At 40.3% G+C, this 21908-nt stretch overlaps 1 protein-coding gene across 1 annotated transcript in view; it reads left to right on the plus strand.

Moving 5' to 3' along the window:
* The window catches only part of BCL2 (BCL2 apoptosis regulator), a 100222-nt gene extending 78883 nt beyond the window's left edge, over positions 1-21339 (plus strand). The window contains exons 3-4 of the mRNA XM_031059289.1: positions 12773-12935; positions 16619-21339. Coding sequence (XP_030915149.1) covers positions 12773-12935; positions 16619-16749 — 294 coding nt within the window. The 3' untranslated portion in view covers positions 16750-21339. The remainder of the gene's footprint in view (positions 1-12772; positions 12936-16618) is intronic.
* The last annotated feature ends 569 nt before the right edge of the window (positions 21340-21908 follow it).

The raw sequence follows: 21908 nt of genomic DNA on the forward strand, positions 1-21908 counted from the left end.
AGAGCGTCCTCCCCTGCTGTGATTAATTCAGTTAAAAACCCATGACTGACCCGTCACAGTGTCTGTGGCTGGACAAAGGAGTGAAGGCAGCCCTACATAAACTGTAGCATTTTATACCCTGGTACATGGTTAAATTCTGTATTGTTACCAGGCTTTTTAGCTTTATTTTCAGCTAAGTAAGGATCAGAACTATCTTTTTTTTTCTTTTTTTTTTAATAGAGCCTCTTCCATTTGTGATGCTGTCATCATATGTTGAATTAGTATTCCTTTCATTTGGATAAAGCACATGAACAAAACCTAAATTTTGTTCTGTTTGCTTTTTAGTTTTCATTTAAAAGTTTGTGAAAAATGTTCCTTCTAAGATTAAAGAATTTGCCCATTCTAAAAATTGAGTTTGAAATTCTTTTCTCAATCTTCCATTATGCCTTGCATTTAACTTACAGCATTTTTTAAATATTAAATAATCCCATTAGTTTTGCAGATAAAAAAATATACTGGAATTTTTTTTCTTAAGTTAAAGATACTGTGTTGCTTGTATAGAATTTTTTCAAATTTTTATACAATTCTTACTTTATGACTCCGTGGATTTTGTCTCAATCAAAGTCTTTTTGTTTGATGAACATGAAAAAAATTAGAAGGATGTCTTTATAAACACAAAAAAAAAACCCCGCTCAGCTAATACATAATTATTTAAAATTGTCCATCTTTATTGGAATCATGATCAATCTAGCACAGACTGTGTCCGTGTCTGTGCCTGTACTGGGCACCACCTGCTTCAAATGAAGGCAAAAAATGCCCCAAGAGATGGATTTAGGATAATGTCATCTCCCACCCTTCCCCCTGTCTTGTATAGTCCTTTTGAAGATCTCATACTAATCCCAAAAATCAGAGATTTATTTAATCCTTCAAACAAAAGCCTTTCATTATAATTATTATAATAATAACAACTATTATTACTATCCTTGGTATTGTCACCATTATTATTACTACTACTATCCCTATTATTTTGGACTGTTAATGGCTTTTGTTTATTGTAGAAATATTTACTTATTCTTTGAAGCTCACTAAACTCTCGTCTCAGCATTCTGTAGCAATTAAAAAATTACCTAATTGAAATACTTTATATAATAAGATGGTCTAATTGAGGATGGCATGCAAAAGTATGCTGTCTTACCAGCTCTGAATTTTCTGTCCTTCCTTATGTTATTGAAATCCCTCTATTTCTTGCTTGCATGATGAGGACCGGGAGTGCTGAATCTCCATCTGCACATTCTCTCTCCCTGTCACTCATTGACTCCTTGTTCAGCTAGATGGCTACATTCCCAAATGGCTTGTTCCAGTGCTCTCCCTATGGAAAAGTTTTCTGTGTTCTTACAGTCTTATTGCTCTACTCTGATCCCTGTCAAATAAAGAGTGCAGAAAATTCAAACACCATCTTCAGAATAGATTTCTTAAATCCCAACAGCTTTAATAAATTATTATCAGTGCAATGATTATTAATGCATATTATTAAGATTTTAGAAATGGGGTCAGGAATTTAACTGGTTTCCTCTGTCCCCATCCAGACTGTAGCTTTGTAGTGCATTTCTCAGCCCAAGACTTCCAGTACTTGTCATGTGCCTAATTTCAGGCGACCAAGGCAGGAAGTTCCCACTGCGAAGCTCAGTCTACTCCGGTGTCTACTCATGTGTTTAGGAATCTAACTTAAAAGCATATTTTTTGAATATTTAGGTGAGTGGGATACATTCCAGTGACAACGAGAAGGAACTCGCATGGGCTATACAGTACTGACAGCTGTTTGCCCAGCCAAAAGCCAAACATTTTGTTACCACAAGCAAGAAGATAAAAAGACTGTAACTCTTATCTTGGCTATGGAGATGGTTAAAATATCTTACCTTAAGGACCCTTGATTTGACACAGCTTCTGCTTCTTTACTTTCAAATGTTCTGAAGTCCCACAAATGTCTGTGACAAATTGAGGAAGCTCAGAAGCTGAAAGGTCATCTGGGAGGGGAAGGGCGACTCTCAGGCACAAGCTGGCCAAGGCTTTGCTTCAAGAAGCCAGTCCCCCTATGGCTGCAGAGTGGAGGGTCAGATCATTCTTCTCTGGCAGACAGTGTGACTCTTGGTAACTAAAGCTGGCTTTTGCCCCCACTCAGAATGAGACTGGTGAGGCAAACCCCCCCAGTTGTCCTCAGGAACATGGTCATGACAAACATGAGCTCAGCAAGCTTCTTAATTTCAGCCAAAACAATGGATATCATGAGGCACTGGATGAACTTTTCTTACCAGTAAGTAAGAGAAATTGTCTGGGAAGTAACATCATTTGGCTAGACAGAAAACTCTGGTCCAAGAAGGGCAAATGGCTTTGACTGAGCTGTTCCCAGTTTCATATGCAAGTCTGATGAAGTAGTGAGATCTGTGCCAGTTCTTAGTGTGGCCAGAACAGACTGTGCAAGAAGGTGTTTTGGTTTGTTAGATAGAGAGTACAGTAACTGAGTGAAGGAGAGCCTAGAAAATGGAGAGGACCAGAACAGAAGTAGATCCTGCAAATAAGCCAGAAGTTATGAGCGTCTGGGGAACATATTAGTCAGATATGTCTATTAAAGACATCTGTATATATGGCAGCGTCTTGTGAATTCAGAGAACATGATGCCAATTACGACCATTGGAGAGTCGTAATTTTGGTAAATGTATAAAAGGGAATTCAGGAAAATTGGGAAGGTATCAGAAAAAGGAGTTGAATAGCGTAACTATTTAGACAAATGTAACAAGCTTAACAGCAAAAGAACAATCGGAGTATTTTGCCATGGAGAATGATTTTAATAGCCATGGGTGGTAGGGAAATGTAGTGGAAAAACATAATCATCTACCTACAAACTGTTCAGGAAAGAATGACTGGGCCACGGAGGCAGAGGAAATACTCCTGTGTAGAAGGCTAACATGAACATTATTTAGCTGAACTGTAAATGGGAAGGGCTGTGCAACTGAATCTCTGAAGACAAATAAATAAATGCTAAAGTAGAAATTCCAAAGCATTTTTACAACTTTTGAAAAGTAAAGACATTAGCAGGTCTTTGTTGCTAATATCCAGCTTAAGAAAAGGAAACAGAATGAGCATTGTTGAACTCAAAAGAATTGTTAACAGATTTGTGGTAATGGGGACTTGGGCTACTCCCCTAAGCCTGGCCAAATAAATCAGGAGGCACACAAATTAGAAGAGCAATTTTCTTAACACTTGACACAACACTGTCTTGAAAAAGTGAGAGACAGAAGGAAGAAACTACTCTTAACCCGGGGTATTAATCACAAACTGATTGTAGCTAACTCAGTGAATACTAACGCTTAGGTGTACCAGAAACCTAATTCAGGATGGCAGTCCAGGGATCAAACTTTCACCTCTCTGAGGTGATGCTCTTTTTGTTTTCTTTAACCTCTGTGACATAAATATGTATTTTAACATGTAAAAATTCAACAAAGAGCAACTTCATCTTCCTCCTCCTGAATCTACCCTTAAAAATTGACCAGAGGGGAAGTAATAAAAACACCGCTTTATGAGCTGCTCCTCCTCCCAGGAGTGTGAAAGCCTTCAGAGAACTTCTCACACGGCTCAGCTCCTACCAGCTCCTTGATAAATCATACAGGTGTGCTGTGCCTTCCACACAGGAGGTTTTTGCATGCAGCTGTCCAGCCATACAGTGCCCAGGTATCCCTGCTTTCTGAGCATGGTTTTGTGTTGGCTTCACAGCAAACCTGGCACAACTGGTGTTGGACTAAGCCTTATTTTAAGCATTCCTACCCAACCCCTGCTTGCTTCTAGAGGAACACCACCTCAACTTGGGTTTCTTCGAGTCACAAACTGGATCTTGAGCTATCGTTGAGTACTAGTCAGGGCAGGTCTCACCGCAGACTACTGCTGTGTCACAGCACAACCTTGAAGAGTCCCTTTGGCGCAGTGCCTGCGGTGACTTGGCTATTACATCCACCTAGGCTACGCTCAGCGTTGTAGCAGCCAATTGCAGTTAAAACCTGCTGGGACCATGGCTCAAGCATGATTAGCTGGCACAATGACAATCATGTATTTGTCTCCACTAACTTGGGCTCCATAGACAGGAATAAGCAATATACCATCAATGAAAGGCATAACTTGAGTATAGACAAATGCTTTATGGAAACTCTGTGAGGCAGCACCAAATGCCTGAAAGTGAATAGTGAAAAGAGAAGTGATGAAGGAAGTAAGGTTAAGCAGCCAGAGGAAGAAGGAATCACACAAGAAATGGCAGAAGAAACATGCACCAGAAGGAAAGTGACTACATGAACAAAGCACATGAAAAGCCCTCGATGTGTGAAAGGAATGCAAATCCAGAGGTGCAATTTTGGATTGAACATAGATGGCAAAATTAGACTGAGACCAACATACAAGGTCAAGTCGGTGTGAGAAGAGACTCACTGACCCTTTTATCGTTCTTACATGTGTAGAAGGGCCATTTGGATAGGACAAAAAACACTGGGCAAAAAAAAAAGCAAAGCAGCAGTGTATTTTTTTCCAATCAAAAGCCATCTATAACCTGTTCTTGAAAATGTCTTTTTTCTTCAAGCATAATACATGACAGTACATTATGGCATTAGTACATGATGGTATCACTGGTGACAGTAAGAAAACTGGCCTGTAATGAATCAATAGATTTGTTTCATCTTTAACTAATTTGAACCTTTAATCTTCTTGCTTGTATGAATTCTTCTTCCTTCAGGTCAAAGTATTAAATAGGCTCAATAAATAAATAAGGAAATAAATACCACAAACACCATGGGGAACATTGAAATTAAAGTTTTCTAATAGTCAAATCAACTTAATGCTGTGATTACCAGCTCAGTTCATCTTTTTCCCTCACCCCCCTCCCCCCAACTCTATGGCTAAAGCTGTGGGAGTAAATAGCCTAAAAAAGGAAGGTGCTTTGGTTTTCTTTTAATTTCTTGATGCTTGTGTTGCTCTAGATGGAGGTTGAGGGTCTTTGTATTTTAACTGCTCTCACTATGGACATACAGGAACTTTTACAACACAGATATGAAAAATAGCCCAAAACATTGATCTGCATATTCTTCCCTATGTTTCATGCCTGGTTTGCACTCTACTGTGTGCTCCTGTTGCTGATGTATCTGACTTTTTTTATGGATGTAAGTTACACTGGTGTGAACCCTTCTGTAGACAAAATCTTGCTGATACAACTGTCTCCCACCAGCACAACATATTTCAGTTAATGAGTCAGAATACACTTTGATATCAGTATAAATGGTTCCTCCTGGGGGGAGGATTGCTTCTTTACTGTTAAAGGTATAGATAAGTACTGAACTTTTCTCTTCCCTTACTTGTTCTTAAATCAATCAAACCCATATCTATTATTTCTCATCCAGAAAAAATACACTTTTTTTTAATCACCTTTTTGACTGCTAGTCCCTGTCTGTGTTCTTGCTTCAATCCCATGGTCATCAGAAAAGGGTAAATCTAAAATCTTCTTGAAAGCAGAAGTTTTGTTTCAAGTAATGGTAACCGCAGGATCAAACACCTCCAGTCTCAAAAGAAAAAGAAACAAAACTGACTCAAAAGTTTGAAGCTAACAAATGGTTTGTAGCTGGCTGAGACACTTGTATTTAATATTGAGGAAGCAATGGCTTTCTGGTCTCCAGTGGAGCATCTCCTAACCAGACAGACAGGCATACAACAAAATGAAGTCTTAATGCTGAGAACTTCTTGAGAACACTACAATAACATTCTGACAGGCTGGGCTCCCTTGGCTCATGCACTCACTGCAATTTGAATGTCTCTTTCAGTTTAGCACGGTGCTTGGCAAATTTCCCAACCTTACATTATCTGGGAAAGGAAGACAGGAGAAGCTGGTACATTCAGCAAATCTTTGAAGAAGCTTCTTTGCAGCTTGCTCGTAGCAAAAGTATGGGCTGAAAAAGAGTGTAGAAGTGTCAGGACTGCAGCTTTAGCTAGCTTGAAAAGGGTTTATCTGACTTGCATCCAGGCATCAAGATGCTCAGATACCACAGCAATGTGTGTGGTATAAGAACCTAGATAGAAGATGATTAGATAGCAAATCAGACAGAATTTTGCATGTGATTTCCTGGGTTTGTCTAAACTTATAGCAGCAACAGTTAATTATAGGAGGTTATGAAGGCAGCTTCTGGGTGGGTTTATGACACTTATACATTGGATTCTAGCCATAAAGAGCCAGCTGAGAGTTACCACTGTGGCAGGAAGCCCCTGTTGATGTGAAACTGATGGAAACCATCTTTGGGCCTTCCCACTTCAGGCTAGGAGCAGCAGATACTGGTGATGGAAGATCTTAGGGGGAGAAGAAGCCTTTTGGCAGCAATGGCAGAGCTCCAAGGAAAAGAGCATCGAGATGTACAAGGGACATCACCCGAAGAGGGACAGAAGCGGGAGGTGGTTGCACACAGGAGTTACTTGTGGTCATCCTCTAGATGATTGCTGTACCTCTTTCCAGATCTAGTGCCTCTCTTTCCACCACACATGAATTCCTCAGCTCTTGTAATCACTTCCTCTGGCTCTTAAGCAAGGGCAGCTCTTTAATTGCAGATTAATGTGTTAATGAAATTCTTGAGGCTACATTGAAGTGACTGGGCAGGAGAGACGGGGCTCTCAGCAGCAGCTGCTGGCACAGGAGTCACAGCTCACGCTGCTCTACAGGGAAGGCAATGCCGTAAGCAGGAGCAGGATCCATCATTTTTTCTCCGGTAGTGCCTCAGGGCACATCTACAGGGCAGCGCTGCACAGGGATTCTGGATCTGCCTCTGAGCAAAGGATGTGCTAGTTTCACAGCAGGAATATTCAGTCTGCCTGGAGTGCTATTCTAATACATCCTCAGTGTTTGCACCCCAATCCCTGACCTGGAGGTAGCTTGATGAGTGCAAGGCGAGCTCTCTCTTCCCCTGTGTATAACTGCGCTCTGCCGTGTGCTCCCACCTGCTCTTAGAAATATTAAAAAAATAAATTATGACATTTATGAAGGACTTTATGTAAATTTTGATCTGTGGTTTCTGATCTGTGGGGTCTTATTTATTTTAGAAATTGGGAAAGCTTTCAAGGCCGATGTCATAGGTGATGCTTTTTTGTTTCCTTGGCCGACAGTCTTGATTTTGTTTAATCCTTTTCCTTTGAGTATCTGAAATTTTGCATGAAATTTCTACTGACTTGCAAATGCCAACACATAGAGTAATTACCAATCTTTCCTGCCTAAGTTAACAGCATTCTCCTTCCTTGTGCTCTTAGTTCAAGGTCACAATGATAGAATTTAATCCTTCATGAATTTTCATCCGACTTGCTGTCCACAAAAATTGTTGATTAAAAGATCAAATTTCCATTGGCATTCTCCCTTTCAAAGGATGTCAACAGGAAATATAAATGTGCAGCCCTTTGTGAATGATCTGCAAGGACATGCAGGCTTATGGAAAAAAAAAAGCAGCAGTTAGCTAAATCCTTTAGTTTCTGTTTTGAATGACTGGCCATAGGAATGCAGGCTAAGCTGTATTTCAGCTGTTCCCAAGGATGTGTATGTGTAACTTGTTGATAGTGGTTGGTACATCAGGCTCCAGTGACAGCTACGTGACCACTCCGATGATCACTGTCCTGTAGCAGAACCAGCCCCTGCCTCCCCTGAAGAACACCAGGCATGAAAGAAAACAAAGAGGGATCTGTTTATTCAGAGGACTGGCACTCGTACCTCCTGCTTTTTACTGAGAAAAGAGAGATCCTAGGTCATTTCAGCTCTCACTCTATTTTCCCAGTAACCATTAGGTTGTAAGGAACTGCATGACTTGCTCCAGCAGTTGATGTGAATTTCTGATACCTGGGAGAGCTGAGACTGTTGCCATACAAGGCCTGTGGGGAATCTGATTGATAGGAGCAAAACTCAACACCCAGAACACCAGCTTACTTCATTGGGAGCTACCCAGTACCAACAAAAAGAGAGGAAAGCCCACCACAGTCTTAAAGCTTCAGCATTATGTTTTTAAAATCTTACCAGTGTCCAAGGTATATGTCTTTCACAGTAAAAATTACTTGGAGTGTGCTGTGAATGCACAGACACAGATCAGTGCTGAACATCTGGTTAAAATAAATTACAGTCTTATTTTGCAAATAAAAATTCCTAGGGTCTACATGACAAAGTCTGGCCAGCACAACTATCTCATGGGGAAAAAATCACATCCCTAGCCTACAAAGATAGCTATTTTGGCATGATTCCCTTCCCCACTATGTAGACTTACGTAGACTTAGACCAGAGAGGAGTCCTTTTGCCAATGTAACTCACATTGTTTGGGAGGTACTTCAACCATGCTGGCAGAATGCTGCAGCTGGTATAAGCCATGTTTCCATCAAGGAATATGGCCAGAACAGTGACACCAGCAAAGCCCCTGAAGTACTTAAAGAATAGCATTTTTTCTCCTGCTACCACTGTCCAATATTTTTCAGTTTTAGAGCTTTCTGCTAAAAGGAAATATGCAGAATTTGTGCCCTTTCTTATATCATCAAGACATTATTTCTTGTTACAGAAGAATTAAAGTATAGATATGGATAGGAGGTGTTTTGCTTTCCAACATCCTGGTGGTACTTTGAATAGGAGAAGATCCCAGTTCTCCTGCAGGATGCTTGTTGTATGTTTTGGTGTTGGTTTTGGAGGTCGAGAGGTTTGCCTTTTATTAGGTCTTCATATTTTGGTTTTGTTGGGTGGCATTTAAATAAATCTATTGGTCATAGTTAATGAATTACAACTGTGTATGCAAATGAATTTGAGCTGTTTTGAATAGCAAAACAAAGTCCTTTGCTCTGTGACTTGGCTTGTATTCTTACACTCTTACTGGTCCTTTTTTTTCAAGTGGTCCTTGTTAGCTCTTACCTCATAACATTTACCAAAGGACTTTCTGGATGAACCCAAAAATTGAAAATTTACCAACCCACTTTAACCTACAAGCCCCCCCATCTATAAGGCAAGCAACACATAAAGCTGTCTTGGCTTAAAATTTCAGCTTTTTTGACAACAGTTTTCACCTGTCTCACTTAGTTCTTTTTGTTCAAATTTCTAATTGCCTCTATGCAGACTCTGCTCATTCCTTTCCCTGTTCCTTCAACCTTAGTTTCTCTACCAGAGAAATGTTTTTGTGCAAGTGGTGAAAAGGACAGAAAGGACTAAAAGTGGGGTGGGGGAAGGCACCCATTTAAAAACAATCTCTTCTGAGCAGAGAACTTCCCCTTATTTTAATTTCCCATTATCACTTAGCTGGGAATTGATGAGAACATGGAGCGAGACACCAAGAGGCCCCATTCTCACATGCACCACATTGGAAGGGGAGAATTTTCAGCGTTCTATCAGACTGCCAGGACCTGTCTGCCTCCCACAGCTCCTGGTGGGAGGCCTGACTTAGGAAATGGCAAAAGACAGAAATGACCAAAAAATGCTGCCTCTTCTCTGCCTCAAATAAGGCTTTTTCAGGTGAGCAGAAATGGTCTGAGCTGCTAATGAGATGTAGGCTGCCAAAGAAAACACATGGGCAAATCCGTATTTTCCAGGTGGCTGGTGGTAGAAATGTAACTGTCCATTGAAGTCTACAGCACGGCCTTTTTTTGCACTTACTCATTAAACTATGGATTTATCGTGAGGTTACTTTAGCGTAATGTTAGCTGTGCTGTCTCACTGGCCCTGTAAATCAGTTGCTTGTCACAAGATTTATGAAAAAAACAAGTGCCTGCCTCAAGTCACACGAGGATTGGGTGGCACTTCTGCATGGCCTCTTGCTGCTGGAGCACCATGGAGCACCATGGAGCAGCCAGACCACCACTCCAGCTCTGTGCTACTCTTGCTCAATGCTGAGCGCAAGTTTATCAAGCTGAAGGAGTTTGGATCAGAACTGGGTGTTGAAACAACAAACATGAGATGGAGCATATCCCTGAGGGATGTTAAAACAGGCAGCAGAAAAACGCATGACTGGTCCCTTGTGGTGCAGTCGATGGGACAACCTGCTCAGACCAGTCGGATTTCACCCATCTGGTTCACACGTGCACTCAGCCTTTTCTGGCCAAGGCCACCCTGAGCCAGGTCCCTCCCCAGGCTGACAGCTTTGCCACCTTGCTGTCCTCTCTCTGCCTCTGCTCATACCTGTGCCTTGAGCCCAGCACCACTGGATGTGCTTGTTAAATGAAAGCCTTGGTGGCCTGGAGGACAGACACAGTGCCACAGCCCCCTGAGCACTTGTACAAGCAGCTACTTTCGTTTCCCATTTCCCAGGCGGTTATGTGATTTAACTCTTCTGTGGCAGCCCAAGAGCAGCCTGGGCAGCTGGAGCAGGCAGGGAATATAATGGGGGATGTGTTCACATTTCCCTCTGCTGTCAGTGCAGCACCCACTGTAGACAAATCTTCAGAGCTGTGCTTTTAAATTAGCTGGGCTATTTGCAGGATAAGGGCGCTCATAGCAAAAGCCAGTTACAAACAAGACAGAGAATTTAAGTAAGATTTAGGGAAAAACAGGCCTGCATTGACATTCAAGTCCATTTTGTCCTTATTTTTTTTTTAAGCCATTCTGAAGAATTGACAAGGGTCTTAATGCATCCAGCCTCTTTTCGGAGGATGCAGGTTAGAGCGACGTTACAGCATGAGATGAGTCTCCCCAGCAGCTCTGTGACACTTGCTCTGTCCTTCAAAGGGATTCACAAATTCACAAATGGATGTCACTAAATGTACTGTTGCATGGCAATGTAAACTCTTTAGAATGGGTTTGATAATTTGGAGAAGAATATGGCCCACTAATGACTTGGTTTTAGTGCAACTGAGATTCATGTGTAGGGACACATCTGTTTTCTAGGTAGAACAGTCTCTAGCACTCTATTTAAGTAAGACCCTTTCATAAAATTAAATAAAGCAGCAAATTATTTGAGTAGGACTATCTACCTACTAAAGATCTCAAATTTGTGAAGGATCAAATAGAGCAGCTTTGACTGTGTTGTTTGAACACAGTATTTTGTCCAGAAGGCCTTCTTGCTTTCTTTTTCTCATAATTGCTAATAGTGCTCCCTCAGAAGTGGCACCCATCAAATACCACCAGCTAGCTGCTGCAGTGACATTACAGCTGTTTTCCTAATGCCAGAAATACCTCATTTTATAGTGTGGGCCTTTCCAGGAATAAGAGAACGAGGCAGCCTCCGTTAGGTCTGGGCTTTTGCATATTGCAGAACCACGTCTAAATGAATTAAATAGAGATGCCAAGACTAAATTACTGAAACAGTTCTCATGCTGACTTGGTTTGACAAGAATGTGGCCCAGTCTGAACAGCGGATGGAGTTCCATCCAAGCTGAGTGATCAACACCTTACAAATCCTGTGTTTAAAGATGTGGCTTGACTATTCCTCAAAGCCTGGATTTACCCTTCATCTCTCAGGGGTCTGGAGAAAACCTACCTGCCAGCAGGGTCACTCTTTAGGAGCACAGACAGGAGGACTAGTCATCACCATTACTGTAACTAGTCACATTTATATATTTCTAAGCCTATGCATCACTTTTCATGAGCAAACCTAACCACAGTCAGGCTTTGCTCCTTAGATGTCTCCATCTGACTGACATGTTTAGTCAGTCATGCAAATACTATTTCCACTAATGCCAGTTCACAGAGCCTTACAGTGAGAGCCCCAAAATCATAGGTTCACTGATGCAGGAATTTACACAAATAGATAGTAAGGACAAGGGACAAAGAAGTTAGGCAAGACTACTGTGATGAAAACTAGTTTTGTTCAAAGTCAGAAACCTCAGACAACACTGGAGAAACAAAATAGAAAAGTGTATGCAGCCAGCATCTAATACATCAGCTGTAGACCTAAGACCATGTCGGGCCTTGCAGAAACAGAGAATTCAGAACAGGATCAAAGAATCATAGCAGGTTGGACAAGACCTCTAACATCATCAAGTCCAACCATTAATCTAGCACTGCTGTGTTCACCACTGAACCGTGTCTCCAAAACAGACCCAATTCCTACCATGAGCAAAGGTGAATTGGGAAAGAAAAAAACCCAGATGGAAATTGGTTCAGGGGTTCACATGCCAAAGCCACTCCCCAGGAAGGTTCTTTTTCCATGATCAGCAGGGTTTGTGTGGTGACACCTTCTTTTCCTTCCCATTATAATTTGTTAATGTGCACCTGGCAGGACTACCATCATGTTGGCACTCCCAGGTGTAAAAGGATATCGGCCTCTCTGAAGATACGGGCCTTGTGAAACACCACACCTCAGCACAGCACAGCACAGCCAGGGGCTGAGCTGCCCTTATTTGTACTCACTACTTAGGCTTGCATGAAAGACTCATAAAGTCTTTGGGAAAAGAACAGCTACACATTTGTCTACTTTTTGTGTTCCAAGAACTTTTCTTGTTAGCTGCAAGATGACATTTTAATGAGGTTTCACAGCATAGAAAACATGGGACGATTTAACCAGCTCTATCCACCCCCTCCCTCCCTCCCTCCCTCCCCAAACTCTTTCTGAAATGAGTTACCATGCGGGAACAAAAGCTTTTATGAGAATTTATGTCATTCGTGTGGAGGCAGGGGTGAGGTAAAAGTCATTCAGCTGCCAAACCTTGGCATCATAGTGTGTGCCATTCCCTCTCCTGCCCCGTAGTGGGTGGCAAAGTGGCCTTGTTCAGACCTGTGCAAGTTTCTTCAAAAGCTGGGGGCTAGTGAATGTTTGTTTGTTTGTTTGTTTTGGAGTCACAGAGAGGGCAGCGTAAAATAGCTGCGAGGCAATTCCCGTACAGTAAAATGGAAGTCTCTCTGGCTCTTCATTCAATACAATGTGGCTCAAGAGGATATCCTGCCAAACCAATGATAACGAGGGAAATAAAGTCACTTCCTCACCAGCTGTTTGATTCAGGTAGAAAAAGGAAGCGTTTACTTCCTCATGTTCGCTCTCCCCGCCACCCCCTCGGTCAGAAATGCCAGGCAGAAATGCAGAAATTGCCTTCTCCCTCCACATTTTTGGTGAGGAGCTGTCAGATCCATAATGCTGGTCTGGACTGAGCCTGTGGGCAGCACATCCTCCTCTGTGGCCGAGGAGCTGTGCCTTGCCTCTCGGGCCGGGATGCAAGCTGAGCTGTGGAAGGACCGAGGCTGAACAAAATTGGCTCGTTCCACAAGCAAAGAATGCCCGTGTAATTAATGACATTTGTTTCTTGGACCAGAGGTGCCGAATTTGGGCCAGTAGAAGAGCGGGATAGTGTGATCTCTTTGTTTTGAGACTGCCCTGACTCAGTGCACTATTACACTTCCTAATCCTCCCAGACTGATGAACTTCACTTCTGTCCTGGGCTCCCTGCAAATCCCTGGAATTCTGACCAGGAACATGCTCTGTCCTCCCTACGTATAGTCCAATGGGCAAGAAGGCAGTGAGGGGTGCCCTTGGGGCAATCCTTATGGCTTCCAGTCAAAGTAGGCAAGGTGAAGCAGGCATCTCAGGGGCTTTGGTGCCTAAGAGGAGCTCAAGCAGAGCATCTTTCCCTTCTCCACCGCCACCTTTCTTGCTTCACAGAAATGGTCATCACAAATTTGCACAGTAAATCAGCAACAGACTGATTTGACTTAATAAAAGCTTCTTAAGAAATGGCTTTTTAAAAAGTTACAGAACTGAATGAAGAGTTCTTTTCCATATAATTTTTAACAGCCCTGATATAATTTTACATCCAGGATATAACTTCCCATTAAATTTTGAAAGTCTTAAAAGCAAGGTCTGCAACGATTTTCTTTCCAATTGTGTAAAACTTCCAGAAAGGTTGACCAAGCCAGAACTTGCCTCAGTCTATTTGCCAAGGGGACCCTTGCTTTCATTATAAGGAGTGCTTTTCAAAGGACATCAAGTGTTTCAAATAATTTTCCAAATCTTATTTATTTTAGCTGAGATTCTTTTATTTTAAACAGAGCAGTTTAGGTGACAAAAATCCAGTGACAAATACATGGGTTTATAGAAGACAAAACCTGGTGAAAGGTTAAAATTCTGTTTAGGGTTCTCTTTGTGCTAAAATAGTTTTCAGCAATGGGTCATACTTCCCTCCTCCCACCCCCCTTGTTTTAGTACATAAAATGGACATGTGTTTATTTAAAACAGGTTTGAAACTTAAACAAATAGTGACAGGCTGTTCAAACAAGCTTCGGAAATAGGCCTAATCAGAATGTTTGAGAAGGGGAGGGGGAACGATCATAAAGAGCTACTTGTAATATATAGTGCAGACACCATTAGGTTGGGTTCATGTTATTGTTGTAATAATCTCAGACAAAAAGTACTGCATGCTGCACATTTTTTGTTAACATTCCTCTTTTGAGCCATAGGTTGTGCCATATTTTTGTTTGGTGTCCAAGTTTTACTGTTCTCCTCTGTCCATCTCCATACCCAGTACCAGAAGCTCTATGGAATCATTGGAAATGGTCTCACAGAAAAACTGGGAGGAATGTTCCTGAACTGGGATAGAAGGGAAACACAAAATACACTCATTTTGATACTGATACTGTGTATGCATACACTGTCATGAATATACAGAAGTGAGACCTTCCCCACAGAAAGAAACCATGAAAACCTTAACATTTAAATGTTTTCACATGACTTGCGTTTCCATGAGTTTTTTTTTTCATTTCCTCTCTTTTCGACCCATAACAATATCACCAAGTGTGAACTTTACCCTTGTTGTATTTTTATAAGGCCAATCTTGAACCCCCTATACAGGCAAGGCTCCTGTGGAAGTCACTGAGCCTGTACTGGCGACAACAGGATTTAGCCCAGTCTGTAACATTTTAGGATATTGTGTTACTTCATAGCCTTAAGGAGAAATAAAAGCAGCCTTCCAAAGTGCTGCACAGCAAACTGTGTGTGCTTTTTCAGCTCTGCAACAACACAGCAGAATATTAAGGCCAGAGTTTGCAAATGTCTATGTCAAAAAACAGGCAGCTAAGCAAAAGTTGCCAATTTCTCTCTGAAATAAAGAGTTTGTATTAAAACATTCCATCCTCCCCACAAAAGGTTAAGCTGCTTTCACTTAAGAATATACCTTTGGAAACCCAAGTTGGAAAATGATTGCCTAGAGGAACAAGCATTGAGAAATAGCAAGAGGCAGACGTGTTTTCACGTCACTCGCTTGGCCAGAGCCTGTGGCTGTTCTGCTATCAAGCCTTACCTACTTACATCCACTCTGACCTATAACATGCACCAGTATTACTTAATGCAATAACACATTTTGGAAGCAAATATCTATTATTTATTTGAATCTCACTCAGCATCTAGTGAATAGAAGTCAAAATATTAAAAATCCTTACACGCCCTCTCGTGGTAAAGCCACAAACGCACCTCTTCTGACAATAACTGGAGATGCCTGATGAGAGAAGCTAATTTTACTACAGAATTTGATTGTCATTAACTCGGTTGGAAGGTTTACATCAATAATGGACACCTTTCTCTCCTCAGTTCCTGCTGTAAACTATAACAATATATGCATTATTAGAAGACAGGTTAACTCCTAGCATAACATTGCAAAACAGCTAAAGACACTATAATAGAGAATGTGATCTTCTACCAAAAATGGGAAGTCTAGGGTAATAAAAGTAGAGACAGAAACTGTCACATTAGATCGCTGCTTCGTGGGCTTATTGCAATAGCTTGGGAGCAGACCTTAATTGGCAGCACAGTAAAAGAGTTTCCATAAATGATGCTATCAGTTTTGTCACATTTTTAAAGTCATTCAGCTTGGCTATTTACTGCTTTCGTGCCGTAGAGTATGGTTTATCTGTCTCTGAGGAATGCGCTGAAGCGTCATGCTCATTAGGAATTGCAGCCTGAAAGAAAGGCATTACGTGCAGAGTATCACCAATCCAGTCCCAGTCAAATCCCACTGTATTTATGAGTCACAAAAACTTTATCTTTGCTTCTTAAACAGCCTTTCCATTTGGTGCCTACGTGCACGACCAGATTTTCCTAGAGCACTGGACCATGGCATCACCCTTTTTGGTGACAATTTTGAAAGATTATCATAGGTGTAACACAACCCTAACACCTTCAGTTCATATGGAAGAAACATCTGTGGCTACTACACAAAGTCTTCTGAGCCCATTCCCAAGGAACCAAACAAATACTGCCTTATTTTCAATGAAGCTGACCTGTAATACAGATGCTCCTTATCCAGTGGAAATGAAAAGATTTGGAGAATGAAGGTTCATCTACTTCCTTTGTGTGTGTTTGTATAGACAACATTTAGGACCAAAATAGTGGTAACTTATATTTTACAATGCTGCTTCTCTCTTTTCTATGATACTAGGCGTGCCTAAAGCAGAACTCACAACCATAAGTAATTTCAGCAATATTTATAAAGAAATAGGCAGGAGAACTTTTTTTTAAGCACACAAAACAGACCTCCCAAATCACTATTTTAATAGGTTTGTGTGGTCTTCTTGTGCCAGTGGGATTGTTGGGTGACCCCTGAGGGTGAAGAAGTTGCCTCCCTTTCCCCATTCCCTATCCCCCAAAAAAACCAGTATCTGCAATTCTGATATTCCTTTTCTCACTATTTCCCCTTGTAGGATGCCTTTGTGGAGTTGTATGGCAACAGTATGAGGCCTTTGTTCGATTTCTCCTGGATCTCTCTGAAGACTATCCTGAGTCTGGTTCTGGTGGGAGCTTGCATCACTCTTGGCGCTTATCTCGGACATAAGTAGAGTCACCCAGTTTATTGTGGATTACAAAAGTCTTTCAAAACAACAAAATAATATTTTTTTTTCTGTAGCACAATGATATTTTATGAGCAAAGCAACTTCCCAGCGAAAGATTAAATCAGCTATTACTGCCAAAGGAAATATCATTTATTTTTACATTGCTGGAAAATTATTTATTAAAAGATATTTACATTTTAACCTGCTATTTTCGGAACCTCAGCAAGTTGTATCTGTCATCACATTATGTTGTTATTCTTAACTTTAATGAGCCCCAGAGTATTTTATGTTCTTTTTTTTTTTAATTAATGCCGCTGGCTGGATTATTTTATCTCCGAAGAGCGAATATACTGACAAAGACCTACCTGCTTACACTTACAAGGGCAGTTACTTGAGCTGCTAAAAACTGCCAAATTGTGTTGAATTTCCTAGCATTTTCTGGGAGGGATCTGAAAGACAAGGTCAGCATGAACAAAGTTCTCACCCTGTCCTGCTGGCAAGAACTGATGTAGTAAACAATTCAACATGGTACATATGTGGAGTCAAGACAGAAACTTCTTGAAGGACACTGCTATCCCTACAGGAGAACAGTTGGAAATATGATTGCCTATGCCTTTAAAACACGTGTTTTCAAGTTACCAGCTGTGCCATCACTTCATAATCACAATACCCACATAACACACGTCAATTTTTTTTTTAATAGAAGTGTGAAGTTAAATCTTTGGGGCTTGCAGGAAATTGCTGTTCCAATGATTTTCTCAGCAGCAAAATGTTTTTTGTGGCTACTGACAGAGAAACATCAGGAGACCTTAAGTGCCTGCTTCAACAGAGCAGAGCTGGAGTCTGAAGACCTGACCTGTGTCCCACTTTAGTGGGCTCATATCTGCAACTAATCCTGCTTACTTACAGAGTTCCTCCGGGGGTTTGAAACCAATTAGATGTGGTCTCTAAATCCCTGAAAGTTGAAAAATATCTTAATTTTATTTGGCAAAAAGCAGACCGCAGCTAAGTTACAGATTAGCTCTGACTATCCTTGTTTATCAAACTGGACACCAAAATCAAGTTCATATTCATAACAGGAAAGGAAAGTGAGATTTATCATCCTGCCCCTCGCCCTCAAAATACTTTCATGTGAATAGTCTCCTAAGACTTTCTACAGAAGAAAAGCTGATGAAGAAACTCAAAATCTTCTCTCTGGACAGGGACTCTTTGACACCTCTGTTGTGCAGGTGCCTACTGTCATCTCAAGTGAAAATAGGGTGAAGGAAAAGGGGGAGGGGGAGGCGTGAAGACATCTGCTCTTGTTACAAAATGCAACGCATGTGAAATTAACACAGAGTACATAACACAGTTTTATAAACAGACCTGTGTTCAAAGCACGGCTTTCCCTGAGCTCGATGGGGGCCAGGAGTCCCCTGGAAACCGAAGACTCTGAAGCATTGAGTCCCAGGGGCTGCTCTGAGGCATGGAAATGTCCAGCTTCAAATGTTTTAAATCCTGCGCTTCTATTTTTTCTATGAAACTTTTGAAATGTGGGATTTGTGAGTAAATGGATGTCCAGATATAAAAGGAAAGTTTGCAAAGCTCTGGATAAAATGTACTGTACAATACATAAGTGCTCAAAGGGTGAAAAATACACAGTGAATAAACTGTAGCTCCAACCTCAAGATTTCAGCTGAATAACTTTGTGGCATTATATGCAAAATATCTCCAGTAACTCGGGAATGTAATATGTTCAATGTTAAGGCTGTAGTTGATATTGTGTCTTCAAAGCTGCTTTTATGTTTGGTTGGTTTTTTTAAGAGTTGTACATCTCAGCATTTTTACTGCTATTTAGTCGTGGCACCTACACTTTGTATGAGCAAAGATGGGGCAAGCTTACATTTCAGATTTGAAATTACTTAATTTTATAGAAACGTAGAAAGGAAATATTTCTAAGAAGACAAAAATGTGAACTATGCTTGATTAAAGGAAAAGGAAAAATCCCATCATCAGACAAATAGTACCTGCAGTGCTTTCAGAGTGCTTCTCTAAGAAGTGGGCATGGTCATGTAGGGGTTTTATGAAAAATATTTCAAATCAGAGGAACTGAGGAGTATTGTGGATTGAGTGTGGGCTTTGTTTTTTATCTCAGCTTACAAACAGAATTTGTTTGCAGCCAATTGCACAACTGGAATTGGCTGCTATTGAGCTTATGTTTCATTTCACAATCTAGTCTTCGTTTCAATTTGTGCCCATATGCCCATTAAAGTTTATGAACTATTAGACCTCAAATTGTTTCAACATTGTTTGTTTTGTTAAAGGTTTACATTGTCAAAAGTATAAAAAAATATCAATTCCAGTGCTGCTATAATACCAGGATAATTTGAATGGGGTTTTGGTTTTTGATACCTTCCAATGGCTAAAGTTTTTTTAAGCTGCTTTAGAAATAATATGAAGACGACACATGATACACAATTAAATGAATACTGAGGATTTTGTGTTCTGTTGTGTCTACTCACTGGACTTACCAGTGTATTTGTTAGTACCAGGCAAAGAGAAGAGTCATGATGACTGTTGATGATTTTATTTTATTAAAGAGATGATGGAGTTTTCCCATCCTGACTGCAGAATAGTACAGTATTGTGGCTGCATTAGTATAATGATAGTTGATAATACATTTATTAAGAAAACATTTAGAAACATTGAATGTATATAAAAGCTTGAACTTCTTAAATAAAATCCTCTCTTCTCACTCCTGTATTTCTTTTGCAATAATTCCTGTCTTTCCTACTCTTCATTACACTTCCATGTAAGATTTTTTTTCTCCACAAAATGCCTTACACACTTCCACGCTCAAAGACTACGCTTCAGTGAAAACCCATCCTCTGTCACTGTGTATGCATAGACATCTGACCACTCCCACCATATCCAAATTGTAAAAGCGGAAAAAAAATTTAAAAGAGGGGCAATTCTGAAGTGTTTAGGTGTAGAGAACCAGAGATCAAAAAGGAAGGAAGAGGTCAGAAGTGGAGGGAAATAGAGAGATCACTGAACCATCTCCCTGGTTAAAGATGAGTGCTACCTGGAATTTGTTTATCTTTCATCCTTTCCATTGAAAAAGGATGATATAAGGGCAGAGAAAAAGCTTGCCGAGACCCCACAATTATTTTTTACTATAGAACTTTGTTAATTCTTTTTAAAAACAGCAAATGCATAGGCATCAAAGAGAAGTACTGGGTTTTGCTATATTCAGCTTAGGTGTCCTTAATTCTTTTTCACTCTATTTTTTAAGAAAATAATGAAGAGAAGTATTTTGCTTCCAAAAAAAATAATCTGTAGGATCACCTGAGATCTGTCATAAATCAGTTACTTAGGAACAGATGAAAAAACTGTGCAAAAGTATTCTGAAATTAGAGGTGATACAGAGGACATTTCTTAATGGAACAAGCACTGGATCCACCAAGGGACTAATGGGGCTGTTGAGGTAACAGGGATATACATATAGAGATGAGAAAGGGAACTGGAAGATACGGAGAATGACATTGGTATGTAAGAAAATCTTCAGTTTCACATGTTGCAGGAGTTCACTCAAGATAGTCTGAAAATAACTGTTAACTAAAAGCAGCTACAAATGTGTGCACTACATGGCTGTGATTACTAAAAAATCTGCAATTACAAAATTACAGGTAAATTATCGTAAAATTATCTAGTCTGTAAAAGTTCATCAGTTTGCTGTTATGATTGGGGATTATATAGCCTGAGTAGTTTTGCACTAAGAAGGAGCAATTATGAAAAAAGAAGTCTGAAACCAGATGTGCAAAGGTAACACGAAGGTGATGCAGTTCAGAGAACACGGTCCCAGTCCCCCCAGTCCATGCAGTCTCCCCAGCTGAGGCAGCGAGAGTCTGGACTGCATGCTTTGACCCTGGAGCATGACACTGCTTAGCTGTGTGCCTGCGCTTCACAAACCTATTGATTAAAAGTATCGTGAAGTAGTATGTTTAAAGCCTTTCTTCTTTTTTCCTCTCTCTATCTCTGAACAAACTAGCAAGATCATTTATTTCTATTACGAGGTTATGGCTCAGTACTATATGAAAAATTATACGTATTTTAATTTATGGGTATAAAAATTCTTTCTCATTGCAAAAGTCCAGCTTTATTTTTCATTCTTATCTCTCTTTCCAACAAGGCTAAATGCAAGGTAGACAAAAGAGCTAATTTAATCTGTATTTGGTTTAAATTACACTTCTATACTAAGTTAATGCAGCTTCATCACACAAAGAAATTATCTTCAAAAAGTAATACAGCATTAAGAGTTCCACACAAAAACTATATATTTTTATAATTTAAATAGCAGTTTTTTTCCTTTTCCTCTGAATATTTGAATTTTAATTATCACCAGCATAAATGTACATAAGCAGATATTGTTTATCCAGTACCTTTGGATGATGTATGTATGGTAATGTAGTTTGTCAGTTTATCATCATTTAATATGATTATGTTGTTCTTTGTCTTTAAAATGTTATGAGAACATGCTGCCATTAAACTTTCCATGTCTGTCTAGTTTATATTGTGAAAAAATAATAAAAGCACACTGTGAGAGACATGTTTTTCATTTGCATTGTTTAGGATTTGTCGATAAAAACCACTCAAACATTTTGGGTGTAATCCCATAAATGACACATTATGTTTCTTTCCTGATAGTTCTGTTCACCTGTTCTGCTCAGCAGTGGCCAGTACTCCCCAGCCTTGCCCACAAAGATGCAGTCCCAGGTTTGAGCATATGCTGCTGTGTGAAATGCAGCCCCCAGGTGCAGTCTGCACTTTGGGACCCAAAGATAGTGTCACCCTTTCTGCCCTCCTATTCATTTGATGCCTTGCAGAAAGTGCAGCAAGGCTCTTCTGTTTATTTGCTAAAACTGGTTTCATTCTTGCAACCACAAGCTGGAAATGCACATTAGCAAGTTTCAACAGGAGCAACAGAAATATTTTTGTTACTGCTGAAGGTTTCCTACAGTTATGACCAAAAAGTGTTTCCAAAAAGTTTCCAGATAGTGTTTAGGTATTTTGCTTCTTACAGGGTCCTGTTAACTCGCCCTTGATTTACAAGGGTTGCCTCTTACCTTCTGTGGCTTTAACTCAGGTAGAACATAGCTAAATGTGTTCAGGTAATGAGTAT

The sequence above is a fragment of the Geospiza fortis genome, unplaced genomic scaffold (assembly GCF_000277835.1).
Source record: "Geospiza fortis unplaced genomic scaffold, GeoFor_1.0 scaffold58, whole genome shotgun sequence".
Lineage (NCBI taxonomy): Eukaryota > Metazoa > Chordata > Aves > Passeriformes > Thraupidae > Geospiza > Geospiza fortis.